General features: G+C 39.0%; 1 protein-coding gene across 1 annotated transcript in view; it reads left to right on the top strand.

Moving 5' to 3' along the window:
• Positions 1 to 15,287, top strand: part of Ttc28 (tetratricopeptide repeat domain 28) — a 464,455-nt gene that overhangs the window by 16,364 nt on the left and 432,804 nt on the right. The window contains exon 2 of the mRNA XM_090320386.1: positions 3,042 to 3,320. Within this exon, the coding sequence (XP_090176512.1) occupies positions 3,042 to 3,320 (279 nt within the window). The remainder of the gene's footprint in view (positions 1 to 3,041; positions 3,321 to 15,287) is intronic.

Genomic DNA, 15,287 nt, shown 5'->3' with positions numbered 1-15,287 from the left:
TGGCATTTTATTTTATTATTATTTTTTTGGTCAGTCCTGGGCTTGAACTCAGGGCCTGAGCCCTGTCCTTGAACTTTCTCAAGGCTAGAGCTCTATCACTTGAGCCTCAGCACCACTTCCAGCTTTTTTCTATGTATGTGGTACTGAGGAATCAAACCCGAGTCTTAGTACATGCTAGGTAAGCACTCTACTGCTAGGACAAACGCCTGGTCCTGGAAACAATAGTAGTTATGCTCATATCTGACAAAAATAATCAAGCCAGCATGAGATGAGACACTGCTATGTATGAGCGCAAGAAGCAATAAATAAAGGTAATATAATGATTATAAATATACCGGCCCTAAATAGTGGCATATCTAATTCTTTCTCTTTTTTTTTTTTTTTTTTGGCCAGTTCTGGGCTTGAGCTCAGGGCCTGAGCACTTTCCTTGGACTTTCTCAAGGCTAGAGCTCTACCACTTGAGCCTCAGCACCACTTCTGGCTTTTTTCTATGTATGTGGTACCAAGGAATTGAACCCGGGTCTTCGTGCATGCTAGGCAAGCACTTTAACCACTAGGCCAAACTCCCGGCCCAATATCTAATTCTTTCTTTTCTTTCTTTCTTCTTTTGGCCAGTCCCGGGGCTTGAACTCAGGGCCTGGGAACTGTCCTTGAGCTTTCTGAAGGCTAGTACTTGACCACTTATGCCACAGCACCACTTCTGGCTTTTTCTGTATATGTGGTACTGAGGTTGAACTCAGGGCTTTGTGCATGCTCGGCAAGCACTCTACCACTAGGCCATACTCCTAGCCCTGTAATTTCTTTTCCTTTTTTTTTCTTAATTAAAGAATTTATTAACTCTTTTTTTTTTTTGGGCCAATCCTGGGGCTTGAACTCAGGGACTGAGCACTGTTCTTTTTGTTTTTGTTTTTTCCCAAGGCTGGAACTCTACCACTTGAGCCACAGTACCACTTCCAGCTTGTTCTAGATATATAGTACCAAGGAATTGAATCCAGGTCTACGTGCATGCTAGGCAAGCACTGTACCACTAGGCCAAACTCCTGGCCCCTAGCCCTCTAATTTCTTTTTAAAATATATAATATATCTAATCGAATCTAATCTAATCTATCTATCTATCTATCTATCTATCTATCTATCTATCTATCTATCTATCTATCTATCTAAATTTATTTTGCCAGTCCTGGGGACTGAACTCAGGGCCTGAGCACTGTCCTTGGGCTTTCCTCAAGGTTAGTGCTCTACCACTTGAGCCACAACACCAGTTCTGGCTTTTCTATGTATGTGGTACTGAGGAATCGAACCCAGGTCTTCCTGCATGCTAGGTAAACACTCTACCACAAGGCCAAACTCCCGGCCCAGCCCTCTAATTTCTTAAAACAAACATTACTAGACATACAATAAAAGTCAATGTCTTCAGTGCACTATTGTCACTTGCAAATGGGTTATTCAAACACCCTTACCCTCCCCCCAAAATCAACAAAAAATCAAAGTTAACCAATCAAATGGATATAACAGGCATCTGCCATGTATTCCATTGAGTAGCTGAAGAATACACATTATTTTCAGCAATGCACAGAACTTTTTTCAAAGTAGATATTTTGAAGACCAGAAAGCAAATCTTAACAAATGCAAAAAATTTAAATAATTTCGTGTATCCTATCAGTTCATAATGGAGCAACACTAGAAATCATCAAGAGAAACTACAGAAACTGTATAGATACATAAATTGAACAACCAGCTTTTGATGGTACTAGGGCTTGAATACAAATCCTTGTGCTTGCCAACCTAGTCTCTGCACTTGAGGCTTGCCCCTAATAGAACAGTATACTTTTGAATGACCATCCCATAAATAGACTCAAGGACAAAAATCATCGGAATTTATGCAGAAAAAGCCACTGACGAAATTCAGTATCCTTTTTTTGATAAAAACATTGAAGAAACCAAAATAAAAGGACTACATATCATATAATAAAGGCTATATATGACAAATCCGTTCATTACCATTATGATTGAGGAAAAACTGAAAACATATCATCTAAAATCAGGAATATTGGCCAGGAGTTTGGTCTAGTGGTAGAGTGCTTCCCTAGCATGCACAGAGACCGGGGTTTGATTCCTTGGTACCACATATGTAGAAAAAAACTACCCAAATGGTAGAGTGCTAGTCTTGAGAAAGCCCAAGGACAGTGCTTAGGCCCTGAGTTCAAAGCCCAGGACTGGCAAAAAAAAAAAAAAAAAGTTTATCGCCTGGGGGCTGTGAATGTTGCTTTGTGGTAGAGTGCTTGCCTAACATGCATGAAGCCTGATACCACATAAACAGAAAAAGCTGGAAGTGGAGCTGTGGCTCAAGTGGTAGAGTGCTAGCCTTGAGCAGAAGAAGCTAAGGGCCTGTGCTCAGACCCTGAGTTCAGGCCCCAGGACTGGTTAAAAAAAAAAAAGTTTATTATCTAAACTGAGATATTTGGGTCAGATTGAGATATTTGGGTCAGATTGTAGAGTGTTTGCCAACAAGTGAGAGGCTCTGAGTTCAACTCCTAGAATTTAAAAAATAAAAAAGATTAAAAACAAATCCAAAAAACTAAAGCTTTGCATAATCATTCCCTAATATTTGAATAAGAGAAAGTGTAAGAAAGTAAAAATACTTCATAGCCTTATATTAACATGCTAAAATTACTTAAATTGCATTCTTTTATTTGTTGGAGCAGATTCATTGTTAACATAGCTGAGATCATGCTTTCCATATAGGTTTGCGTTTAGTTTTTCCCTAGTATAACTTTAAATGGTCAAAAAAACTTGTTTTACACTCATTTACTCTGTCAGTCAACAGCTATGTACATGAGTAAGTATGAATGTAAGTATCATGTATACATATATCCATGTGTATTTAAGGCATAGTTGAATGCATAAATGATGGCCGCTTCAAGGAAGATTTCTCTTAGATGCCAAATCAACTATAAAGACATGAGAAGAAGGTCTACATTCTGTTGAGGTTCATATATCTGGATTATCTGAATTTTGTTTAACAAAGTTTTTCTTTGTAGGTTCCTCTCTTTGGTGCTAAGACTGTTGGCAGGAGAAGCCCTGATGAACCAGTACTGAGCAAAGCTGAATTTGTTGAGAAAGTTCGGCAGAGTAACCAGGCCTGTCATGATGGAGATTTCCACACAGCTATTGTTCTATACAATGAAGCTCTTGCTGTTGACCCTCAAAACTGCATCTTGTACAGCAATCGGTCTGCAGCCTACATGAAAATCCAGCAGTATGACCAGGCACTGGATGATGCCATCAAAGCCCGAGTCCTCAATCCCAAGTGGCCAAAGGTAGCAGTTTCATTCAGTTAGAATCTCATGTGCTGATTTGTATTATAATGTAATATCTTATTGATTCAGTGTGGTTATTAGATTATCAGCTTCATCAAAATGCACAGGAACTTCACTTACCTGGAATCCTAGCACCCAGGAATCTGAGGCAGTAGGTTGGGGAATTCAAAGCCCATCTTGGCTACATTGCTTAAGACATATGTGTGATATGTATGTGCCCATATGTTTGTATACAAATATACATATAGTCACATTTAAAAACATACACATTTATATACATGAATATAAATGTATACACATACATATACAGACATATATTGTTTTTGCCTTAAAACCAAACACAACAAAACTAGAAATCTAATACAAAGCTTATTTTATAATAGAGCATATTTCATGTAATCATTACATTTCTGTATCCCAGAATTCCTGGCAGTGGAGTGTACTGCAGAATATTTTATGTAGTATATGTCACTGCTGAGGTTATATATATTACTGATGGGAATTGTGGCTCAAGGTCACTGCTATGTGTCATTAAAGAGTTCTACTACAGATCACTAGCCTCTGACAATAATAAAATTCAGAATCTGAAGTATATTTTCTGAGTACATATCACTCTTTTTTTGTTGTTATTATTGTTGGTTTGAACCCTGGGCCGGGGCTCTGTCCCTGAGCTCAAGGTTAGTGCTCTACCACTTTGAGCCACTGCGCCACTTCCAGTTTTATTATGGTTAATTGGAGATAAGAGTCTCATAGACTTTTGTGCCTGGATGGTTTTGAACCATGAGCCTCAGATCTCAGCCTCAGCTGGAGGCATAAGCCACCAGCTCCTGGCTTGCCTGCCTGCCTGCCTGCCTGCCTGCCTGCCTGCCTGCCTGCCTGCCTGCCTGCCTGCCTGCCTTCCTTCCTTCCTTCCTTCCTTCCTTCCTTCCTTCCTTCCTTCCTTCCTTCCTTCCTTCCTTCCTTCCTTTCTGCCATTCCTGGGCTTGGTTCAGGGCCTGAGCACTGTTCTTGGGTTTTCTTAAAGCTAGAGCTCTACCACTTGAGCCACAGCACCACTTCTGGCTTTTTCCTATGTATGTGGTATCTAGGAATCAAACCCTGGTATTCATGCATGCTAGGCAAACACTCTACCACTAGGCCAAACTCTTTGCCCCTATATATCACTCTCTAAACCAAGAGAAAGTTGAAAACTCAGAGGTGGTGCTATTGCTAGCCTAGAGTACAAAGAGGCTCAGAGACAGAGCCCAGGCCTTGAGTTCAAGCCCCATTCCTGACAAAAATAAAAAGAAAAATAAAAGAATAATTTAAAAAAAAATGGGGCCAGGAGTGTGGCCTAGTGGCAGACTGCTCGCCTAGAATGCATGAAACCCTGGGTTCAATTCCTCAGTACCACAAACAGAAAAATCCAGAAGCGGTACTGTGGCTCAAGTGGTAGAATTCTAGCCTTGAGAAAGTTGAGAGACAGTGCCCAGGCCCTAAGTTCAAGGCCCAGGACTGACCAAAAAAAAAAAAAGTTGAAAATCATTACGTGGAACCATTGTAATTCTGGGACTATCTGTGCTGTTTGGTCATGTAAGTATGAAGCTATTAATTGGTTCTGTGTTTTAATCTATTTCTATTCTATAATGGCCCTAGCTACTCAGGAGGATGAGAACAGAGGATCACAGTTTAAGCTAGCCTGGGCTGGAAAACGGTAGAGTCCTAGCCTTTAGCTAAAGAAGCTCATGGAGCTGCACCCAGGCCCTGAAAAATAAATAAATAAAAGAAAAAAAAGAAAAGAAAACGGACTACCAGGTGTTGGTGGCTCATGTTTATAATCTAAGCTGTTCAGGAGGCTGAGATCTTAAGATCTTGGTTCCAGTCTAAGTTCTTGAGTTCAAGCATCAGTGTGAGCAGGAAAAAGAAAAAGAGAATAGAAAATATCCATTAAAATTTTGTTTTTATGGTACTGGGGTTTGAATATGGAGTCTCAACAGTCTACCACTTAAACCATGCCCCTATCCCTTTTGCTTTTTAGTTATCTTTTTTCTTTCAAATACTATTACTTTTATTTTCTTTGTAAGCCAAGAAAAGGATGGAGGAAGACAAAAGTCAGGTAAGAAATGAATAACCACTAGATTTTTTTCCCCTCATTTACTCATATGCTTAGTTGCCTGATTACTTCTCAGAATTTCAATCCCAAACTGTTTACTATCTTTCTGATAATTTTTGCCCAGGGCTGGCATTGGACTTCTATCCTTCTACTAGGCTCCCACTTAATTGAGATTACAAGGGTACACTACTACACTTGGCTCAAAACTGTTTTTAAGATATGTTGCTCCTGCCTGTAAGTCTAGCTACTCTGGAGGTTGAGTTCTGAGAACTCCTGTCCCTGGGCAGAGAAATCTGTGAGAATCTTATCTCCAATTAAACAGCAGAAAGCAGGAAGTAGAGGTATAGCTCATGTGTGGGAGCTCCAACTTGGAATGAAAAGAGCAAGAGCTTGAAGCTGTGAGTTCAAGCCCTAGCACTAGCATAAAAGCAAACACTTTAAAATGTTAGATTTGCAGTATGTATATCAATCTACAAACCTAATCATTTTAAATTATTATAAATATGTCAATTGGAGTAAGAAGAGAAAACCTGACTTAATAAGAGAGAAGTTCTTATTTCGAGTGCTCTTCTACTTGTGTGTTGCAATCAACCATGAAGTAAAAAATGATAGAAAAGGCACATGTAAGGAAAGCAACAAAGCAGTCTTTATTTCTTTTTACTCAGAAAAAAGACTACAAACAAAAGTTTGATTTGTAATTTTTTTTGTTTGTTGTTGAAGTGAGCTCTGAGTCTACTTGTCATTGCTTATTTAGTTATGAATTTAATTTTTATTTTACTACAGCAATAGAAAGAGGAGAGTCAGATTTTTTTCTTTTTTATCGAGGGATTTTCCTAAAATGTCAGCCTAAAAAATCTGAAAGTCCAGAGTATCTCCCTGGAAACCAGGCTTTTGTTGGACGGAAACTACTCTGAGATGGATGCCGTGTTCTTAAGAGATGACTCAGGGAGTCTGGCAACAACAGAGGTGTTGCCATAAATCTAAGAAATAGGAGTTCGGTTGTTTAATTTCTCTGGTTTAGTTTGTCATAATTGTCTATCCTAGTGGCCAAATTATAAACATGTAAGTAACAAGTTTCACTTCTAACTCTTGGATAGTATATCTTCCTCCTCAATACATTTAGTTATTGGTTAAATTTAATAATATATTTTACAGAGATTGACTTATATTTCAGAAGTGACACATTGTATTTATTTTGAAGAGGGTTCTAAGGAAACTTTTTGTTTTGTTTTGCTAGTTGTGAGGGTTCAACTCAGAGCCAGGGCACTGTCAAGCTTTCTTGTAGCTAGTGCTCTACCACTTGAGCCATAGCACTACTTCTGGATTTTTCTGTGCATGTAGTACTGAGAAATCAAACCCAGGGCTTTATGCCTTTTAGGCAAGCACTCTATTAGTAGGCTACACTCTGGCACCTAAAAGCATTTTTCATATTATAATTTAAGATAACTTGTACATAACTTTGTAGAATGTTTACATTATTGGCTTTATTTGGGTTCTCTGAAAGAGCATCTTCAAATTTAACTTAAGGGAGATAGTATTTCTTGCTAATTGAAATTCAGTGAGGTATATAGGAACTAAAGTTGAGTGTTTCATATGTTTCTTACTTTAAGTGATGTTTTGAGATGTACTGTACTGACAAGCATTTCATTTACTTTTTGAATTTTTTATTTTGAAGTGATTCATTTTATTTATTAGTTCAGATACTTTTTTTTCCTGTCCTGGGGCTTGAACTCAGGGCCTGAGCACTGTCCATAGGCTTTCCTCAAGACTAGTGCTCTACCAATTGACTCACAGCACCATTTGTGGTTTTTCTATGTATGTGGTCCCAAGGAATCGAACCCAGGTCTTCATACATGCTAGGCAAGCACTCAACTACCAGGCCAAATTCCTGGGCTAGTTCAGATACTTTTAAGTAAATTGTAAGAGCATTTTAAGATCTTTTTACATGTAGATATGTAGCTTTATTTATTTATTTATTTTTTGCCAGTCCTGGGCTTGAGCTCAGGGCCTGAGCATTGTCCTTGGACTTTCTCAAGGCTAGAGCTCTACCACTTGAGCTTCAGCACCACTTCTGGCTTTTCTGTATGTATGTGGTACCAAGGACTCGAACCCGGGTCTTCATGCATGCTAGGCAAGCACTTTAACCACTAGGCCAAACTCCCGGCCCAGATATGTAGCTTTAAGATGTGAAAATAAAGGAGTGAGCCGGGCACGGTAGCTCACACCTGAAATCCTAGCTATTCTGGAGGCTGAGATCTGAGAATTGCAGTTCAAAGCCATTCAGGGCACTAAAGACTGTGAGACTCTTATCTCCAGTTAACCACTAGAAAACCAGAAATGGCACTGTGGCTCCGGGGATAGGGCGGTATCCTTGAGCTGAAGAGCTCAGAGACAGTGCCATGGCCCAGAATACAAGCCCCATGACCTACAAAAAAAAAAAATGAAAGTATATATAGGACTCTGTATGTTTTTTGTTTAGATCCTTTACTGATTAGCATTTTATTGTTTTATTATTATTATCATCTCACTTTTGGAATTGTTTTTGTCCTGAGCATTTTCCCTGAACTCTTGCTCAAGGCTAATGCTCTACCACTTTGAGCTATAGTTCCACTCGTGGTTAATTGGAGATGGGAGTCTCATGGACTTTGCTGCCTGGGATGACTTTGAACTGTGATCCTCAAATCTCAACCTCCTGAATAGCTAGGGTTACAGGATGAGCCACCAGTGCCCACCCAAGCATTGGTATTTGTTCAGGCAAATAGAGTAATTTATAGACCTGGTGTCTTATCACTCAGAGCCCTTCTGTGGGTATTGAGAACACTAGTGCTCCATTAGCTCAGGTGTCCTGTTTGTTTCATCAGTGTATCTCAATGAGACTAAACAGAAAAAGCAACAACAAAAATCCCATACTAGGGCTGGAGATGTGTATGGCTGAATTGGTAGAGTACCAGCCAATGAGTGAAAGCATCAGGTAGTGAATTCAAGTCCTAATCTTTTTTTTTTTTTTTTTTTTTGCCAGTCGTGGGCTTGAGCTCAGGGCCTGAGCACTGTCCTTGGACTTTCTCAAGGCTAGAGCTCTACCACATGAGCCTCACCACCACTTCTGGCTTTTTTCTATGTATGTGGTACTGAGGAATCGAACCCGGGTCTTCGTGCATGCTAGGCAAGCACTCTACCACTAGGCCAGACTCCCAGCCTCAAGTCCTAATCTTTTAAAAAATTTTTTTATTTTAATGTATAGAGGGGTTACAGTTATATTCGCCAGATAGAAGGCACATTACTTCTCACTTGATACCCCTTCTCATGTTTTTGTCCCCATTTCCCTCCCCCACCCCCTCCTCATTTTCCCCCCCTCTTATTTCAAATAAACAAATAAATATATATATATGTAATATACCAGGTAACAAAGTCAGATACTGTAACAACATGAGATTAACCAAAGGACAAACAAGAAAAGAGAAAAAAACAATATAGTGCATTTAGAACAACAGTCACTCATAATTAAGTCAAGTCCTAATCTTGAACCTCAAAAAATAAATAAAACTTTTTGGGGTGGCAATGGCTCATGCCTGTAATCCTAGTTCTGTTTAGTTTTGTTTGCCAGTCCTGAGGCTTGAACATGGGGCCTGAGAACTGTCCTTGGGCTTTTCCTCAAGGCCAGAGCTCTACCACTTGAGCCATAGCACCACTTCTGGCTTTCCTACATATGTGATACCAAGGAATCAATCCCAGGTCTTCATTGCATGCTAGGCAAGCACTCTACTACTAGGCCAAACTCCCGGCCAAAGAGATTTTTTTTTTTCCCGTTAGGGCTTGAACTCTGGGCCTGGGCACTGCCCCTGAGCTCTTCAGCTGAAGGCTACCACCCTACCCATGGAGCCACAGCACCACTTCCTGTAATCCTTGGTTTATAGGAGCCTGAGATCTGAGGATCACAGTTTGAAGCCAGCCCAGGCATTAAAATCCCCAAGAGACTCTTATCTCTAATAAACTACTTAAAAACTGGAAGTAGAACTGTGGCTCAAGTGGTTGAGTTCTATCCTTGAGCACAGAGTCTTAGGGACAGTGCGCAAGCCCTGAGTTTAAGCCCCAGAAACAGAAAAAGAAAAAGAAAAAAAATACCCACAACAAAATAAATAAAAAATAACTCCATATCATCTAAGTATACATACAACTTTTTTTGTGTGTGCTGGTACTGATGCTTGAACTCAGCCTGGGTGGCTGTCCTGTAAATTTTTTGCTCTAGGCTGGAGTTCTACCACTTGAACCACAGCTACACTTCCAGCTTTTTGGTGGTTAATTTGTGCTAAAAATCTCAGACTTACCTGTCAGGCTGGCTTCTTATTATAGTACTTAGAACTCAGACGCTGGAGTAGCTAGGATTACATACATGAGCCCCTGGCAACTGGCCTGTCTATATGACATTAGGCATTAGTTTAAACCACCTTGTGTAATAGTTTGGCTTAACAACTCTTAAAATGTTTTATTTTCAGAATATGATTAGAACTTAACCCATTAAATTAGAATTTGATAAATTCCTTGTAGATGACTTTTTGAAATTTATGCAAATATGTATCAAGCTACTATAAGCTAGAGGTAGTGAGGTTCAAGCATAGGGACTGGTTGTTAGGCAACAATCTCATTTGAACTACACCTTACCTCAGTTCCCTTTTTTTTGTTGTTGTTGTTGTTGGTTGTGGGGCTTGAACACTGGGCCTGGATGCTGTTCCTAAGCTCTTCAGCTCATGGCTAGGGCTCTATCACTTTGAGCTACAGTGCCACTTTTGGTTTTCGGGTACTTAGTCAGAGATGAGAGTCTCTCAGACTTTTCTGCCTGGGTTGGCCTCAGACCACAATCCTCAAATCTCAGCTTCCCGAGGAGCTAGGGTTGTAGTAGGTATGAGCCACCAGAACCTGGTCCCTATGAAATTATTATAAATGCCAACTCCTACTCTAGCATTTTTGCCTAACCCTGTGAAGAAGAACTGGGCATAAAGACTTTAGATGTACACAAAAATATTACTCATGCCTTTAAGCTATCAAGTTAAGGATAATACAAAATAGACTAGATGCTATGAGGAGTAGAGTTAAATAGGTAGTCTGGGCTAGAAAATGAGGTATTTATGGGTAAAGGCTGACAGTAAAGCAAGCATAACAGATAATAAGTATGTCATTGGGGCTGGGAGCATGGCCTAATGGCAGAGTGATTGCCTACCATGCATGAAGCCCTGTATTTGATTCCTCTGTATCACATACACAGAAAAAGCTGGAAGTGGTGCTGTGGCTCAAGTGGTAGAGTGCAAGCCTTGAGAAAGCCCAAGGACAGTGCCCAGGTGCCCAGGCCCTGAGTTCAAGCCCCGGGACTGGGGAAAAAAAAAGAAGTATATCATTTTAGGTCACAGAACCAAACAAGGAAGTGGCAGTCAGAAGCCCAAGAGTGGCAAAATTCAGTTAATCAAGTTAAGTCATTTAAGGCATGAGAAGTTGCTTGGATCTAGTAGTAATCTGACTAGAGATTCTTCATTTATTTCTTGCCAGCTAATTCATCCTGGACCAGAAAGGAAAAGGTGTCCATAAAAGACAGTACTAAAGTAGTCACTGAAATTTGAATGGGGTTTATGCGTTGGATAGCAATATCTATCAGTGTTAAGGTCCAGAGATTTTTGTTATTTATTTATTTGGTGGTACATGGTCACCTCATGCTTGCTAGACAGATTATTTACATTGCTTAGGCTGCTCTTGAACTCCTGGGCTTAAGTTACCCTGCCCCAGGCTTCTGAGTAAGTAAGCACAAGTGTGTACAACTACACTAAGTTCCTCATAGCATTTTTGTCAGTCCTGGCTTGAACCATGGGCCTGAGCATTGTTTCTTGGGCTTCTACCACTTGAGCCACAGAACCACTTCTGGCTTTTTTCTATGTATACGGTACTGAGTAATCAAACCTAGGTCTTCATGCATGCTAGTCAAGCACTCTACCAGTAGGCCAAACCCCCAGCCCATGTAGTTTTTTTTTAATGATAAAACATTCAATAAATGTTTAAAGGCAATTTAGGTAAGAAATTTGGGATGTTAGAGAAGTATGATTTGAGCTTTGAGAGTATACTGAGAAAGAGAAATATTTTTAGTGTTGTTTCAAGTATATACTGAGAGAATCCTTTTTGAATCCATGTGGCCATACGTTAATAAGAGCTGCAAATTTTTTAGTAAATGCAAATTGGCTTTTGCTGTAGAAAAAATTTCCTAGACGTGTACGCCCTCTGGTGTTCAATTTACAGTCAAGACTTTTCTGTGGGTTTTTAGTAGTTCTATGTAGGTGATAGTTTGAATCGTTTCATGTGTATTTTTTAACTAAATTATAAATTTTGAACTAATAATGATAACTGCTCTCATTTTTGTAAGATCTTATGGCATCTTTGTAGAACTATATAACTGGAAAGAATAGTGCTCTCTTGGTTATGTTAAGTAGATTTACTTTCACATACTCTATATCAATATTAGTTATATTTAAAATACAAACTCTTTCCCAAAACACTATGACAAGCTTTAATTACAACATTTTTTCTAGCACTGGAAATTGGATTCAGGCATTTTCTGTAGCACTTGAGCTATGCTATGAGTTCCCCACAACCCCTTTTTTGGTTTGTTTTGGTGGTTCTGAAGTTTGAGGGCTTCTCATTTGCTAGACTGGTGCTTTACTACTTGCTTCATACCTCTAGTGCTTAATTAAACTATTATTTTTATATGGAGGTTTGATAGCACTCATAAATTATGTTGAATGGTCAAGCTAGCAAGCTTTGCATGCCACAGGCCTTCAATAAATATCTGAAGGAAAATAAAAAAGAAAAATAGAAAAATGTGAGGCTAACAAGCTGTATTTTTAAATGATTGAGTGAATTGAAATAAATAGAATGGTTGCCAACATGATGAGTTCTGAGGCATAGCTTGTTAACCACAAACCCAAGAACTTTAGGGAAACAGATGATTTCTAACTTTTGGGTCAATATTTAATTGAAGGAGAATTTCTGTCCTTCAGGATTCTTTTTTTTTTTGGCCAGTCCTGGGGCTTGAACTCAGGGCCCACGTACTGTCCCTGAGCTTGGTTTGCTGAAGACTTTCACTCTACCATTTAAGCCATAGTACCTCTTCCCGCCTTTTTTATGTATGTGGTACTGAGGAATCGAACCCAGGGCTTCATGCATACTAGGCAAGAACTCTACCATTAAGCCACACTCACAGCTTCTGTTGAGCTTTTTCTTCTTTCTTTCTTTCTTTTTTTTTTTTTTTGGCCAATCCTGGGACTTGAACTCAGGCCCTAAGGACTGTCCCTGAGCTTCTTTTGCTCAAGGCTAGCACTCTACCACTTGAGCAACAGTGCCATTTCTAGGTTTTTCTGATTAAGTGGTCCTGAGGAATTGAACCCAGGGCTTCATGCATGCTAGGCAAGCACTCTACCACTAAGCCACATTCCCAGCCCTGTTTTTGAACTTTTAAAAATCATATTTCTCTTATTTCCAATTATATTTTTTCTCACTATGAATTTTATACTTCTCCCATTTTCATACATCATATCATATTGGCTAGTTGCCTTATAGCTGGTTAGCAATAGCTCCTCTTCTCTGTAATAGTTTTGGTGATATTAGGGCAGATTGGAACTAGTCATGAGTATTATAATAGATTTTATAGTTACTTCTGTGTTTTTATCTAAATATTGAAAATAATTTTTAGTCCTTCCCACTATTTTATTTTGGTTAAGAGATAAGATGAAAACGTGTTTAAAACATTTAAACTGGGCCAAGGGTTTAGCCTAGTGGTAGAGTGCTTGCCTAGCATGCACGAAGACCCAGGTTCAATTCCTTGGTACCACATATCTATATAGAAAAAAGCCAGAACTGGTACTATGGCTCAAGTGTAGAGCGCTAGCCTTGAGAAAGCCTAAGGATAGTGCTCAGGCCCTGAGTTCAAGCCCCAGGACTGGCAAAAATAAATAAATAAATAAATAAATAAATAAATAAATATAAATAAAACATTTAAACTAAAAAATTTAAACTGAACTGTACACATACATATTTTATATATATCACTTATATAATATATAACAGTATATAGTATATGTTCAAAGTTTTAATTTTTTTGGTATTTAGCCAAGATTTATTGAACTGGATGAATCAGTAACTGGAGGTTGGGGAGTGGACGGGATCATTTAATGTCCATAATGTTTAAATTGAGGGAGGGGTTCCAGATGCTGAGGCTAGGAAATTGTGATTCAGAGATGGATAAGGAAAGAGACAACTAGGATAGGGGTAAGAATCTTGGCTATTCATGTGTATTCAATCTGCCCAGTCACTCTCCACATTCAAGTCCACTTCACCATCTTAATAGCTCATACCCTGTCACCTCCAATCTATTTAAAGTTTTAATTTTATAAGATGAAAAATTTTGAAGATCTGTTGCACACCAATGTAAATATACCTAATATTTAAAATTGGCTAAGATGGCAAATGTCATGCGTTTTTACAGCAGTTAAAAACCACATTAAAATGGTAGAAAATATAAGAATTTTAACAAATGTGAGCAATCTCCCACTTACACTGAGAAATGATCATATTTTCTGCAATGATTTTGAAATGCTGAGTCCTAGAATCATGACTTGGCATAGCCTTGAGCCTCCTGCAGCCTATGTCACCCAGGTAAAATATGAGCCTGGCCTTAATTTTTAGTTAATGTGGTGAGAAGGGAGCTCAATATGTTTCTTTCTCATTCATGTTTCCCTGGTAAGAAAAAAAGATTTATTATTTTTAATGATTCTTCCATACTTTTAATAGGAACCTCCTCTCCAGATGTCTGCCTGGCACTCATTGTGAGCTATTTGGAGATCTCTTCAGCTTTGCAAAATTAATAAGTGATTAGTGTAAGATCCTAGGACAGTCATCTATAATGTATAGAGGTTTATGCAGGAGCTCTTCAATTTCTTCCAGTAATGACTGTCCAAATCTCATTACTCCGTCTTATGTTAAAATGTTAGTAGACACTGGTTTTATCCATGAGTAGAAAGATTTAATTATAAAATAACTTTTCATTGGAAAGTAATTTATTAAAACAGACTCTCCCTAACAAATAGCATACTAATTTTCCCAAGTATTAATTTTCTTCTTAGTACTTCCTACTAAGCAAATACAGTAATCTAAATGTACAACTTCGGGGCCGGGAGTTTGGCCTAGTGGTAGAGTGCTTGCCTAGCATGCATGAAGACCCGGGTTCGATTCCTTGGTACCACATGCATAGAAAAAAGCTGGAAGTGGTGCTGAGGCTCAAGTGGTAGAGCTCTAACCTTGACAAAGTCCAAGGATAGTGCTCAGGCCCTGAGCTCAAGCCCAGGACTGGCAAAAAAATAAAAAATAAAATAAATATACAACTTCATATTATGGAACTTTAGCTTCCCTATTACTTACAGTAATTTTTTTTCCAGTCCTAGGGCTTGATCTCAGGGCCTGAGTGCTGTCTTTAGGCTTTCTCAAGGCTAGAGTTCTACCACTTGAGCCACAGCACCACTTCTGGCCTTTCCTATGTATGTGGTACTAAGGAATTCAACCCAGGTCTTCATGCACGCTAGACAAGGAGTTTACCACTAAGCTACATTCTCAGTCCACTTATAGTAAAATTCTTATCATGTCCCAGGAAAGCTCTGATTTCATCTTTTCTTACTTGCACTTTTACCTACCATACTCTACCTGTCCTCCTTTTCTCTGCCCGCTCCTTGTATATTTACGATTTTTCCTCATTCTGAGTCATTTACACTTGCTACCTGGAATTGGTTTTTTCCATGTAGCTACAGCTAGTTCTTCCTTATATTCAGCTTGACTATTAGTGCCTACTC

The sequence above is a fragment of the Megascapheus bottae genome, chromosome 28 (assembly GCF_031878675.1).
Source record: "Megascapheus bottae isolate mThoBot1 chromosome 28, mThoBot2.hap1, whole genome shotgun sequence".
NCBI classification, from domain to species: Eukaryota; Metazoa; Chordata; class Mammalia; order Rodentia; family Geomyidae; genus Megascapheus; species Megascapheus bottae.
Note: the sequence above shows the minus strand (reverse complement) of the source record. Positions and strands in the feature narration are given on the sequence as shown.